At 39.9% G+C, this 13,203-nt stretch overlaps 1 protein-coding gene across 1 annotated transcript in view; it reads right to left on the reverse strand.

Moving 5' to 3' along the window:
- The window catches only part of LOC135472804 (CD109 antigen-like), a 30,841-nt gene extending 18,454 nt beyond the window's left edge, over positions 1-12,387 (reverse strand). Inside the window, exons 1-10 of the mRNA XM_064752484.1 lie at positions 12,322-12,387; positions 11,713-11,803; positions 8,379-8,575; positions 8,049-8,074; positions 6,715-6,883; positions 4,766-4,836; positions 4,221-4,346; positions 3,372-3,420; positions 2,727-2,811; positions 1,616-1,730 (exon numbers count right to left, since the gene is read on the reverse strand). Of these exons, the coding sequence (XP_064608554.1) occupies positions 1,616-1,730; positions 2,727-2,811; positions 3,372-3,420; positions 4,221-4,346; positions 4,766-4,836; positions 6,715-6,883; positions 8,049-8,074; positions 8,379-8,575; positions 11,713-11,798 (924 nt within the window). The 5' untranslated portion in view covers positions 11,799-11,803; positions 12,322-12,387. The remainder of the gene's footprint in view (positions 1-1,615; positions 1,731-2,726; positions 2,812-3,371; positions 3,421-4,220; positions 4,347-4,765; positions 4,837-6,714; positions 6,884-8,048; positions 8,075-8,378; positions 8,576-11,712; positions 11,804-12,321) is intronic.
- Between the last annotated feature and the right edge of the window lie 816 nt (positions 12,388-13,203).

Consider the following 13,203-nt stretch of genomic DNA (forward strand, 5'->3'; position numbering starts at 1 on the left):
CACTCACTCACTCTGAGCAACGTAATAAAGCCTTAAAGCAATCAAAATAATAGATCAACTCCCTAGCCGATCTCCAGCCGGGACGGCTCTGCAGGTAACGTCAAAGATAGCCAACCCAAGTCTCACTGGCCTGTATAATCCCTAGGAATTAGTATCAAAATGATGTCATTTTCCAGATGGATTCTAGTTACACAGAAGAAAATACACTACCGTATCAATTTGAACACACAGTGGACGACGCTGATATTGCGATTTATGACACTGAGACATCTTGCCATATTCCGAGTTTTCGGACGTTGAATTTGATCTTTGTCCTAACAATTCCAACGGCAATGACAATTAATATGGACTAGATAGTTGTGTTACACTATATGTGTCGTGTGCTTATTTTCAGATTTAATATTTATTTACTATTTTGTCTTTCTATCCGCTTCACAATAAATATCATACTATTCCCCGAGAAATTCATACCGATATGCGATGACAATTACCGTTACATGTTATTGTCGGCATTCTGAACAGCCTTTGCACATAAAAATCTTTTATATGCATAGGAAATCTTTCGAGTTCAGCTCTATTCGTCTCGTGGCTTTGAGCTGTAAATTAGCGAGAGCAGGTATGGCTGTTTTTGGTGGGTCTAAAATACTTCCGTCGTGTGCTGTAAATCCATGCCTTCCCAAGGGCAAAATCATCTTAACACTTGAAAAAATAACCCCGGGGCTCTTTGACGACCTGTTTTTACAACCGTATGTAGAACAGCAAACCGTTTCGTTGGAGATATGCGATATGCTTGTCACTCTTGTAGCTGTTTATAACACTGAACTAAATGGCAAAGCTTTGGCAGCTCGTACAGATTGTATGACGTAATTCGGTGGAGATTACCGAGTGTTGGCGGAAAAATGCATAAAACCAGTCTCATTATCTTAAAGTGTCATATTACTCGGATTACTTTACCCTCTTTCAACAGTTTTTGGCACATAATTTAATAATATATACAGGGGCAATCATGGATAAACGATGATTCTGGACACTAATCCTTCAAGCACATTCACGTTTAACATTGATGTGGTTTATATTTAAATACATTTATACGCATTTTGTCCAGTTGTTGGATGGATTTTTATATATGTTATACATTGTATTGATTTTCTTTCGCAAACCGACTGAGACACCTGTTTAAATTAACCTTCGATTGGATTTGATAAAATATTTTAATATAATAATGTAAATTTGTCACTGGCTGGCTAAACAAAGCTAGTTTGACTTTACATCAATCTGCGTGCCATTTATGAGCAAAAGCAACTCACAAGGTAGAAATCATCAGCTTAAATCGCTAACACTGTTTGGTACTAAAAATGCCCCCCCCCCCCCCCCTCCAAAAAAAACCGTTGGAATATAATTTTACTGCCGCTAAATCAGGGCTACCCCTTCTCCCAGCATTTAAAGGGGCATTGCAGATGTTGTTGATGTAAGTAGTACGCCATCTTGAACAAACGTATACACATATAAACATTGGCATCCAGTGGGTTGTAGAGGTATATTCCTATGGCTATATTACAAATATTCCTGTCAGGAAAGACATGTTAGAAATCAATATCAATCATGCAATACTCACATCAGGAACTGTTTGAAGAAGAACAGGCTGGACATCGTCTTTGAGTGATTTCCACCAAGGAAAGCTCTTGACGCTGACAGACAGCGTACCTCTGACATCATCACCAAACGTGTAGCTGGAAGTAGATGGAAAACTGGCTGTGGGATGCTCGTTTGAAAAGAAACAAGATGGGAGAACTTACGGACACACTGACGTTTGTCAAACACGTGAAAAGGGTGTGTTTCGATGTGGAAAAAAAACATTAGATTGCACTGAGAAAGGAGTAATATCCGTAGAACTATATACTACCAGACTTGCGCAAAATATAATCTGCGTGATGGTTCGGGGTTTCCTCCTTTCTAAAGTACAGATGAATAGATGAGGAAAAAAACTGAACAGAAAAAATGAACAGATGCGTAAAATTGCTATGAAAGATAAATAGTCAGACTAAATGATACGTCCGCTCAGCTATGGTTAGAAGTAACTGGCACGTGCAAGCACCAAATAGTACCACAACCGAATGCGACGATCAAACATGCCAGTGATTAAATGTAGGATTTAATTAAGGTCTAAAAGTAGCAAGCAGTAATGGATGTCGCTGAAACGTTTACTCGCGAGAAACAGTGGATTATTCCTTTGTTTGGCTCGGGTGTATCGTCGCACTTTATACCATGTAGCTTCTTTCACATGCATCATGTTTGAAGGCAAAGAAACGGCGCAGAGCCTGGAGAAAACCACATCGATCCAACTACAGGTTCATGCTGACAGATTGAGGAACTCGCTCAGAGCCTGGAGAAAAACACATCGATCCAACAACAGGTTCATGCTGACAGATTGAGGAAATCGCTCAGAGCCTGGAGAAAAACACTTCGATCCAACGACGGGTTCATGTTGACACACTGATGTAATTGTTCTGGGGAGAAACATCGCGATCAAACGACGGGGTCCATGTTTTCAGGTGGGAAAAAATAGCGCACAGCCTGGGCAGAAACATTTCGATCGAACATGTTCATAGTAAAACTTTATGATTCAAATTCGAATCCGAAAAGACATGAGCTAGATTCGAGACTGCTACCCCAATGGTCACAAGAAGAAGAAAAGGACCGTCAGAACTAGGTGCATTCATTCTTACATGCCAGTAACCGTCACGTCGACGGTTTCCTGATCTTGAGAAGCAAATGATGGCGGGATGACTGTCACCTCGAACCTCGGCAGAACTGAAATCATACACAGCAAAAAATATACACAAAGGGTGTCATCTCAGCTTCGTCTGGGGTTTGTCAGTGAAATGCCCTTGGTTTTACTTGCCAATGGTTTTACTTGCCGTTGGTTTCACTTGCCGAAGACTTACTCCGGGAACACCGTTTTTTTTCACCCCTAAGCCTAACCTATATGGTGTAAGTGAAGATGTTTTTGAATATGGCGTTAAACACTAGTCAAATGAAAAAATATTTATTTACGAATTTCATTATTTCAGGTATTGGTGCTTAACGCTTTACTCAATCAAATTTATTTCTGAAAAAGCATATAAACGTATTAAGTAAAAAATAGAAGTAAAGATGAGACAGATTGTTTGCTTGAGCCGACATCGTTCCCTGCCTCATCACCGTGACCTCAGAGGCCTTGGCGTTGTTCATGATTTTTGTATAAACTTTGCTATTGGTGACAGTGGTGTAAAACGTAGAGGGCGGTGCATGCGCTGTGTGGATTATTTATTGTCGATGTGTAACAACATCCGGAACACACCAGATGCAAGATGACTGAATGCCGCACATACCTGTCTCTTCCACCTCAAATGATTTGTGAATTGTGCTGGAACTGGCACCCTGCAAAAGAATACAACAATTTTACTGATTCAGTTACGACTTTTACGACAGTCGTAATGACTATAGGCTAATCATAAACGCAGCGATGCAAACTATGTTTTTTTTTGGCAATTTTGAGTGGAGAGGAAACGTTATTTGATAAAACAACATAACGGGAAGCCTTCTCGTCTAGAGTAATTCGGGCTGTTTATTATTCATGCTTGCCTCTGTGATGACGTTTTGTGGGCAAATTGGTTACGGATTACACATGTATTGCAAGAGAATAATAATCAATCCAGCTGTGGCCCCTCCCACGGGAATCGGAAACCAATTTCACCACACAGCTTTGCATGCGGATCCTGGTCAGGAGAATTGTAAGACACTTGCCTAAGTGCAAAGGTTTCCCCCGGGGATTCACGTTTTTCTCTGTCTATATAGCCACCATATTATAAGTGAAAGATTCTGGGAGACAGCGTTAAACAACAATCAAATTATTAAGTGGAAAAAATTAATCGTGTGTTTCAAGCGACAGTGACTGGAACTGTTGTAAGTAAATGATATGATAAAAATTAGCTGGACTCCTCTGATACAGTTAAGTATGGTCTCCAAAGCGATTGATATAATTACAGTCAGTATTCATCTGATCCATGAAGTTAATCCACAGTTAAATAAATGAACAGGAATCTGATACTATTGTTGAAACTTAATACTGACTGGCCAAGCTACATGAACGTAAACTTCTAATAAATAAGCTTTTTTTTACAAGTTCATTTGCATGCATGAGATGAATCATTTCTCATATCATTAAGGAAATGACTTACAGTTTCAACAATGCGTATTTGCCAATCACCTAACACAGGTTCGTCAGACAGCTTTAGACTGTCCCGCACCAATCCGCTAGGGTCAAACACGTTCTTTACATTCCGGATCTTATTTCCCTTGGGGTCCTGAAACAGTTAATGTAACATCACAACATTGTGTCGTTCCCCACTCCACAGATTTGTATTTGTCAGAAAAGTCATCTACAGAGTTATTTCCCTTAAAATCAAAATGTTACATATGTCGACTCCCACAAATCCAGTAATATTAAGATCCTGTCATCCCACGTGACGTAAACGTCAAGAATTTGGCTTGGATCTCAATATGTAAAGGTTTAAACGTGTTCTCGCCAAGACAGAACTGCAATATTGCCGATATGGCCTCAGCCATTCATCCATAATCATTTTCTTCCATCTGTAAAACTATGAGGCACTGGCGTGTTTTACTCAGAGGAGATATTGGCATACTGGAAACACGATGCATGTAGAGTCATGCCAAAGCTGTGACGCAAATAACTACAGAAGAACTTAAACAGGGTTCAACTTACTTTGATTTCAATGTCGTAGCTAGCTTTGTGAACTTTCAAATCAGGAAACAGTGAGAATATTCTGTAATTTACTGGAAAAAAAAAAACAATGGATGGTTAAGTGATCAGTAACAAATAGGTATCGGTTTTCGTATGATTTTTACCCTCAGTATCCCGAGGCAGAGTGTAGCTACCTTGTCGTCAATCCCAACCATGCCCTACCGTGTGTAAGCATTGGATGCGACAAAACGCCGCGCGCATGTGCAGACAGTACTCACGTCAATCTTGTCAACCAATGGATTTCACTTGTTCCACGGAGCCAAGCAAGACGCCCATGACAAACTCTCAGCACCGCGCGATGAGAAACCAAGCGCGTTTACTGGACTATAAACAGACTGTGTGAATGAAATTTTATGTTGTACGTGACCATATAGTGTAGGAAAAATGTAGACTGGAAAGTGGTCTACGCTTTCTATTTAGGCATGTTCTGCATGTTTAGTAGGCTATCATTTGACTATAGGTTTACACATGCTGCGTACCAACTGTCCATGTTATAGACATAAGCATCGAGTTTATCGGTTTGTCGCGTAATATTGTTTCAACCAATATAAATCAAAAGATTTTAATACTTGGTAGTAATCGAATAATTTACCTTTAATCTTTCTAAAAATAGCCTTTCTTTTGTTTGGTTGAAGCTTAATTAGAAGCCATATTTACACAGAACCAATCCTAAATATATTGTTTATATTACATATGAGTGTTAGTTAAATTTGAAATCACAACATGTGAGAGTAATTGTAGACCAGTGAAGTCTAATAAATTGCATCTGACATCATCAGATAACTTTTACTTAATTATGCTTAGACTAAAGCTTGGCTCTATTTAAGCATTTACATAGTCTTGTAACAATATTGTATAGAGTTCAAATATGTTTGTTATATTATCCCGGCGGAACAAGATATCCGTCAGACATTTTTTAGCCATGTTAGTATAATAACATGTAGAAAGAGTGCCTCAGCATGGCGGTCAAGCATTTGTCTTGCAACACCATACTTACAAGACAGCATTTATATGTAACTCCATTCGTACGCCTAGATCCGTGTTCGCAAATTTTAGCTTTACATCAAACTGGCACATATACATGAATTCTTTTTAAACAAAGACAACAGAATGGAGAGTAGAACAGCGACAACAGTGTGATAATTGGCACATGCCCACACGTAACCGCTGAAACGAGGCCTCTTGTCAGTTAAGGTTAAGGTTTTATTTTGACTGCTCATGCAAATGCTCAAAGATAGCAACATACTCAAATGTTCTGTTGTTATCAAACCGAATAAACATTTACAGAAACATAATGCAAAGGGGCCTCATGGGGTACCTTGATGGCATTGATCACTTGAGAATCAGCCTGTATCCCCGGGTTTGTATATGACCTTGTCGGTCTGCACAAAGCCCGTCACATTTCCACATAAGCACTAACGTGTATCCCCCGGGTTTGTACATGGCCTTGTCAGTCTGCACAAAGCCCGCCGCATTTCGACATAAAGCACTAACAAGTATCCCCGACATAAGCACTGACCTGCAACCACGGGTTTGTACAGGACAGTCAGTCACACAATGTCCGTCACATTTCGACAGAAAGCACTAACCTGTATCGCCGGGTTTGTATATGGGCTCGTTACATTTCGACAGAAAGCGCTAACTTGTATCCCCAGGTTTGTTTTGGCCTTGTCAATCGCACAAAGCCCGCCACATTTCGACACAAACACCAACCTGTATCCCAGGGTTTGTATATGGTCTTGTCAGTCTGCACAAGCCCGTCACATCTTGACATAAGCACTAACCTGCAACCACGGGTTTGTATATGGCCTTGTCAGTCTGCACAAAGTCCGTCACATTTCGACAGAAAGCACTGACCTATATCCCCGGGTTTGTATATGGGCTCGTTACATTTTGACATAAGCACTAACCTGTATCCCCTGGTTTGTATATGGCCTTGTCAGTTTGCACAAAGCCCGTCACATTTTGACGATTCACTCGGACCTCGGTTTGGTTTTGAAACTTCACATCTTCGCCCGTTCCAACGACCCGTATAAAATATCGGGGAAATAAATTTGGCTGAGTGATGTCAGAAGGAACCTGGAACAAAGAAATTGATGATACAAAGTTATGTTGGTTAAAATGTTGAGGATACAAATTTGGCTGAGCGATGCCAGAAGTAACCTGGAACAAAGAAATTGATGATACAAAGTTATGTTGGTTAAAATGTTGAGGATACAAATTTGGCTCAGCGATGTCAGAGGGAACCTGGTGCAAGGAAGTCGATAATAGAAAAGTTATGTTCTTTAAATGTTGAGGATACAAATTTGGTTGACCGTTGTAAGAGGAAACCTGGTACAATGAAATCGATGATGTGAAGTTGTGTTGCAGACGGGAGAGGAAGCCAGAATGACTTGGTTTAATACAATGTGTGTTCAGTGAGATAGCTTCCATGCTCTACTGAATATCTATGTATATTATCTTACAACGTTATAAATTATCTTGATTGTTACTTGACTCAATCTCATTTTGACTCAAAAATGTTTAAATTATGCCACAATGATGAGAATGTTATTGGTGGTGGAGTATCCAGAGTAAACCATCGACATTTGGCCAATTATACTGGCGAACCTGACAAATACTGGTGCAAGATAAATGAATTAATAAATGAATCTCCAACGGACTTCATGTAAGACCACACATGTGAGCGCCTTTACAAACGTAAGCATACTGGATGATTCAATTTAAAATAATTTAGATATTAATATTGATAAATTTATTTATTTGATTGGTGTTTTACGCCGTACTCAATAATGTTTCACTTATACGACAACTGTCATAATTATGGTGGACTGGAAACGTACAGAGCCAGGGAAAAACCCACGGCCATCTGCAGGTTGCTGACAGACCTTCCCACGTACAGCCGGAGATAAAGCCAGCTAGAGCAGGACTTGAACCCACGGCGACCACATTCGTGAGAGGCTCGTGGGTCATTGCGCCGCGCTGGAACGTTAACCACCTCGGCCACGGAGGCCCCGACATTAATACTGATGTGAGATGAAATACATGCATTGCTGAATAAGTTGGTGAGAACATACATGGCACGAGTTAAATACAATGACGATTCAACTTGTTATGTACAAAATGACCCATCAAATCGTCCCAAGTCTATAAAGGAGGCATGTGTAGTTGATAAGATGCAAGACTTGCTTGTCGTGGGTAAAATGGGCATGGCTTTACAAACAGATAAATGTAATGAACTCACCTGAATTGATAGTATCTCGGGCTTCCCTGCAAAAGATTTTGAAAGACAACTGTGTTCAAAATTTAAACGTATTTTTATCCTCTTTATTTACGATTGAGCTATACGATTGATTTACACAACAATCACTGTACACGGCATTATACGACTGATATATACGACAATCACTGTACACGGTATTATACCATTGATATATACGACAATCACTGTACACGGCATTATACGATTGATATATACGACAATCACTGTACACGGCATTATTATATTTATTAACAATATATGTGATGAAGCACTCCAGTCTTTAAGTTGAAGAACGTTATGTTTTTTTCTTACCAGTGTTGAGAATAGATCGATTAGCTGCAACTGAGCTGTTTTTCTCAGTTATCAGCTCAACAATGACATTAGTGGGACTTGAGCCTTTTAATACAGCTACATAGACATCTGCGGAAAGACCGGGCCTAATACAGCTGGGAACGCCGACAAGGTACGAGTCGAAAGTAAGAGTTTCTACATTTGGTGCTGCCGGCTCCCTGGAAGTGACAACAATAAACATACAGGAATACTAGAAAGCCAAGTTATAAGAAATTTATTTGAACAGCTGCCAATACAGTGTTGTTTCACATACCATTTTCACATTCTTTTGTTCATCATATAATTCAGACGAATTTGCACAATTCTGATTAGTTGAAAAGACTGGACTGTATACAGCCATATAGTGGAAGTATTAAAGTCTCGTCCAGTCAGAATTACTTTCGTTACAGGTGACATCACTTGGAACACGTTCGGTTCGTCATTCCTCAGTCTCCCCTCGGGAGGGTTGTAGCTCATTTTGAATCACACCATACAATTAGCATAGCTTCAAAATGACCACACAAGTTGTGAAAATGTTCGTTACAAAATAAATGTGATAATACTTATAATATTATAATGTATTATAATATAATATTTAAAGTATTTTCCGTGTGCATTAACAAAGTTTGTGCTCCAGAATGATTGAATATTATGACTTATCACAGACGCTCTATTATTCAGCCTAAAATACCACGAATTTTTCCAACCCATTCCGTTAACACCACCCCTTCTCGTTACACTGTAACAAAATTGAAGCAAAATCAAGATAATATGCGTTCATGAAATTAAACATACTGTATGGAACACTTTGAAAACCGGTTTATCAGTTTAAAAACCACAAAAAGAATATCCTCTTACACTCACAAATAACATACTTGTCTCAAGATGTTTACTGCCCAAATTATATAAAAACTTCGCCAACATTTTGCGAGCGCGTTGTAACACAGGACATGAGTAAGAGTTCTTTTCCTTAGAGCTTTTTCTTATGACAAATTCGAATTCGTTATACAACATCTTTTCAAGGGTATACTAGTAGATATCTGCCGTGTGTCAACCATGTTTTTCTGTGGCGTATATTCGTGGACCAGCGTCGCGTAACTCACAGATAGCCCTCCGACAGGCTGATCATTTTCCTAGCTATGCTTTCAAGGTTAGCTTTGAAAGCTAAGCTGGTCACAGGAGAGAATTAAATAGACATCAGACCTTTTCAGGCACGTGCGTATTTATTTATTTCATTTATTTGATTGGTGTTTTACGCCGTACTTTTTCACTTATACGACGGCAGTCAACATTGTGGTGGGTGGAAACCGGGCAGAGCCCGGGGGAAACCCACCAGGTACGTGCGAAGAGTGAGTGAGTGAGTGCTTGGGGTTTAACGTCGTACTCAACAATTTTTCAGTCATATGACGACGAAGGAATCATTAGGGTGCATGTACGTGTAATGTGCCTCCTTGTAGCAGGACGGATTTCCACCGCTCTTTTATTTAGTGCTGCTTCACTGAGACGACTTACCGAAGGCAAGTAAGCCGCCCCGCCCGAGCCATTATACTGATACGGGTCAACCAGTCGTTGCACTATCCCCTTCATGCTGAACGCCAAGCGAGGAAGTTACAACTTCCTCTGTTAAAGTCTTAGGTGTGACTCGATCAAGGATTGATCCTGGATCTACCGGTCCCGAAGCGGACGCTCTACCAACTGTGCTATCCGGGCCGGTCACACGTGCGAAGAAGAAGCTAGCATGAGCTGAACTTAAACTCTGCGCGACCGCATTTATGAGTGACTCCTGGTTCATTGCTTCGCGCTCCCAACGCACCATAAAATGATTATTGTATACAGTCCATACGAATGTTAAATATTATTATAGGGGCATCCCCTAATTACTCTTGTTTCAGACAATCGTATAGAGTTTATCCGAATGCATTTACTGTATCGGCGTTATGTGTGTGATACACTTATTCCTATATGATGCATGTAACTGATATATACGTATATGAGCACACAGTGCATCTCTTGTTGATGTCATTATGCCTCAGGGCTATTATTGTAATGCTGGCCATGAAAAAGCAAAGTAGGGCCAGAGAAAGACATAAAATCCCTACTAACACGAAAACATTAGACAGAGGACCGTTTTGTGTAAATCACGCATCACTAAAACAATGTTACAAAGAATACGAACTGGAATTTTAAGCAGTCGCTGGTGACTGACATTTAGAGATATCCTATTTCTTCGACCTTATCAACCGCCTCTAGGACAACTATATGAAATATTCTGAGAGAACTGTGGCGTGAAGAGAAATAATTTGCATAGTTTTATGAAGCTTTTATCTTAAATGGCACAAACAAATCAAATTAGCGTTATTTTCAGAATAATTGTGTGTATAAATTCCACTTAAAAGGTGTTTTACTGGTTGAAAAGTTTGAAGATTTAAAGTGCTGCAGAATGTGACAGTATAGTGAGGTGTCGCTTGTGTTCTTTGTATGACCGTGAATACTCATGCCGAATACGTCTTCGGCAAAGCCGTAATCGCACGCGTAACTATATGCGGCATCTGTGGCCATTGCTTAGTGCTATAAGATAATTTCCTACTGATTACCGTGCAGTTAGTGGGCCATACAGCGCGGTGCTGTCCTAAACTTCGCAGTATTGCACACCAGCAGCGTTCAGTATTCTGTGGTTGGCGCACTGGCCACTGTGCGGTTCTGAACCATAAACTACCTTGCAGCAGCCGCGTGGTACTTTACTGTTTCCGCGCGATAACGTTCGGCTGTTGGGAGGTACAAGACGGCCCAGATCCGTGTAGTACTATGCGGCGACCGTCCTGCTCAGGACCATGCGGTTTCTGTACAGTACCGTGTTGTAAAAGTCTTGCTATGTAGAGGAAAGAAAAACAACTGGATTTTGTTTGTATGTATGGCGAAAGAAAAATTGCAATCAACCCGAGGATCAGATGGAAAAGAAATGCATTACTACTGCTACTGCATGAACAAGACTGTATGTAAATATTTTTTGAGGTGCTGTTATCTCTAAAAGGGGAGATTGATGGTTTTTGCGCGCGTGCATTGGAATTTATTTTCTTATGCCTTCATTCAATTGGATGTTCTAGCACCGGTCATTGTGTATAAGCACACCATACAGTGTATTGGTCGTATACTGAACTTGCATGACCGTCAATGCTCGCAAACAATGCAACCCTCCTAGTCGTACGTCTAATGACTTTTACATTCGCATTTAGTGTCTTCACATTTAAAGTGGTTAAGCGACCTAAAACTAGCACGTTTGCCGCGTGCACTATAGCAAAGACACAAGTCTACTTACTGTGTGTTTGGGATAGGCGGTTCAATCAGCAATACATTTTGACCGTTAACAACGGTTACCAATAAAGCAGCTAGCAAATACCTCATCTTGTCTGGAAAGATAAAATCGCAAATACAACATATCAGGGAAATTATACTGACACATTCAGGTAGTAAGACAAAAGATACAATGACGTCATTTTGATGTAATAATATCGTTGTTTCGAGATATTTATTTTATTCATTTATTTGATTGGTGTTTTGCGCGGTACTGAGGAATAATTCACTTTTCACTTTTTCATTTTACGACGATGGCCAGCATTATGGTGGAAGGAAACCGAGCAAAGCCCGGGGAAAACCCACGACCATCCGCAGGTTGCTGCAGACCTTCCCACGTACGGCCGGAGATGAAGCCAGCGTGAGCTGGACTTGTTGGAGATATATAAAGAGAAGTTAAATATAGCATAGGTTAAAACATAAACGAGAAAGAAACAGGCATTTAACATTACTAAACCTGTGATAATATAGAAAATAAGCGGAATTCATCATGAAGCGAGAACGTCAAACAAATTATTTTACATAGACTAGAGTACAGGAAGAAAAACAAAGAAGCCCAGTGAAGAGCACTTACCTATTAAAAGTGATCTGTAGAGTGTATTACGAAGCTGTTTATATAGGGCACGTGTGGAGGATGTTTGTGAAGGTTCAGGAGTTAACGGTGTGACGAAACCAGGCCATCTTCGCACATAACCGGTCGTATCTCCACCAATCACAAATCACCGCACGGTTCAAACAACGGTATATTTTTAAGAATGTTAATTAACTCAATAAACTCGTTATATATTTGCATATATCGGTACAAAAAGCCTGTGGCTGTTTTGTGTTCAAAATAAAGATTTATAAATACGGATATCCGTTGACATGGTAAAGTTACCTCCGACGAGCATCTTTACTAATAAACGTTGAACCTAACCCTTGCGGCACTACGGAGTTGATAGCCCTACTGATTGTGTTCGTACCGCACTACTTTGTACAGCAAATCATTGTGCAAATATTCACAAACTGAGTTACAGCGAATTAGCCTTTCGAGGACAATCACGCTGTATCGAAATAAATTAAGATCGCTTTGTTAAGTTTGTTTATGAACCTCACCGTTCAAATCATTCACTAGCATAGATCGTTAAACAACAGAAATATTAGTTGGTTTATTCCAGAGTTTTGGGGCCGGAAGTCTCCCGTGATTTCAGCTTTTGGGGATGAAATCAGAAGGCGTTCTAAACTGCAGCCGGAACACTGAACTTAAAGATTCTATTATACTAACAGGATATAATGTTGAATATGACATAATATTATACTATACTAAGGGAATACATTCTAGCATCACTAACACGTTTTTGAATGTTAACTGTATAGGCGCACTGAACAGCCCTTACGACGATCGACACGTTACACACACACTTGTGGTGAACGTCTAATGATACAGTAATGCTATTAAAGTCCTGTTATTATAATA

The sequence above is a fragment of the Liolophura sinensis genome, chromosome 8, assembly GCF_032854445.1.
Source record: "Liolophura sinensis isolate JHLJ2023 chromosome 8, CUHK_Ljap_v2, whole genome shotgun sequence".
NCBI classification, from domain to species: Eukaryota; Metazoa; Mollusca; class Polyplacophora; order Chitonida; family Chitonidae; genus Liolophura; species Liolophura sinensis.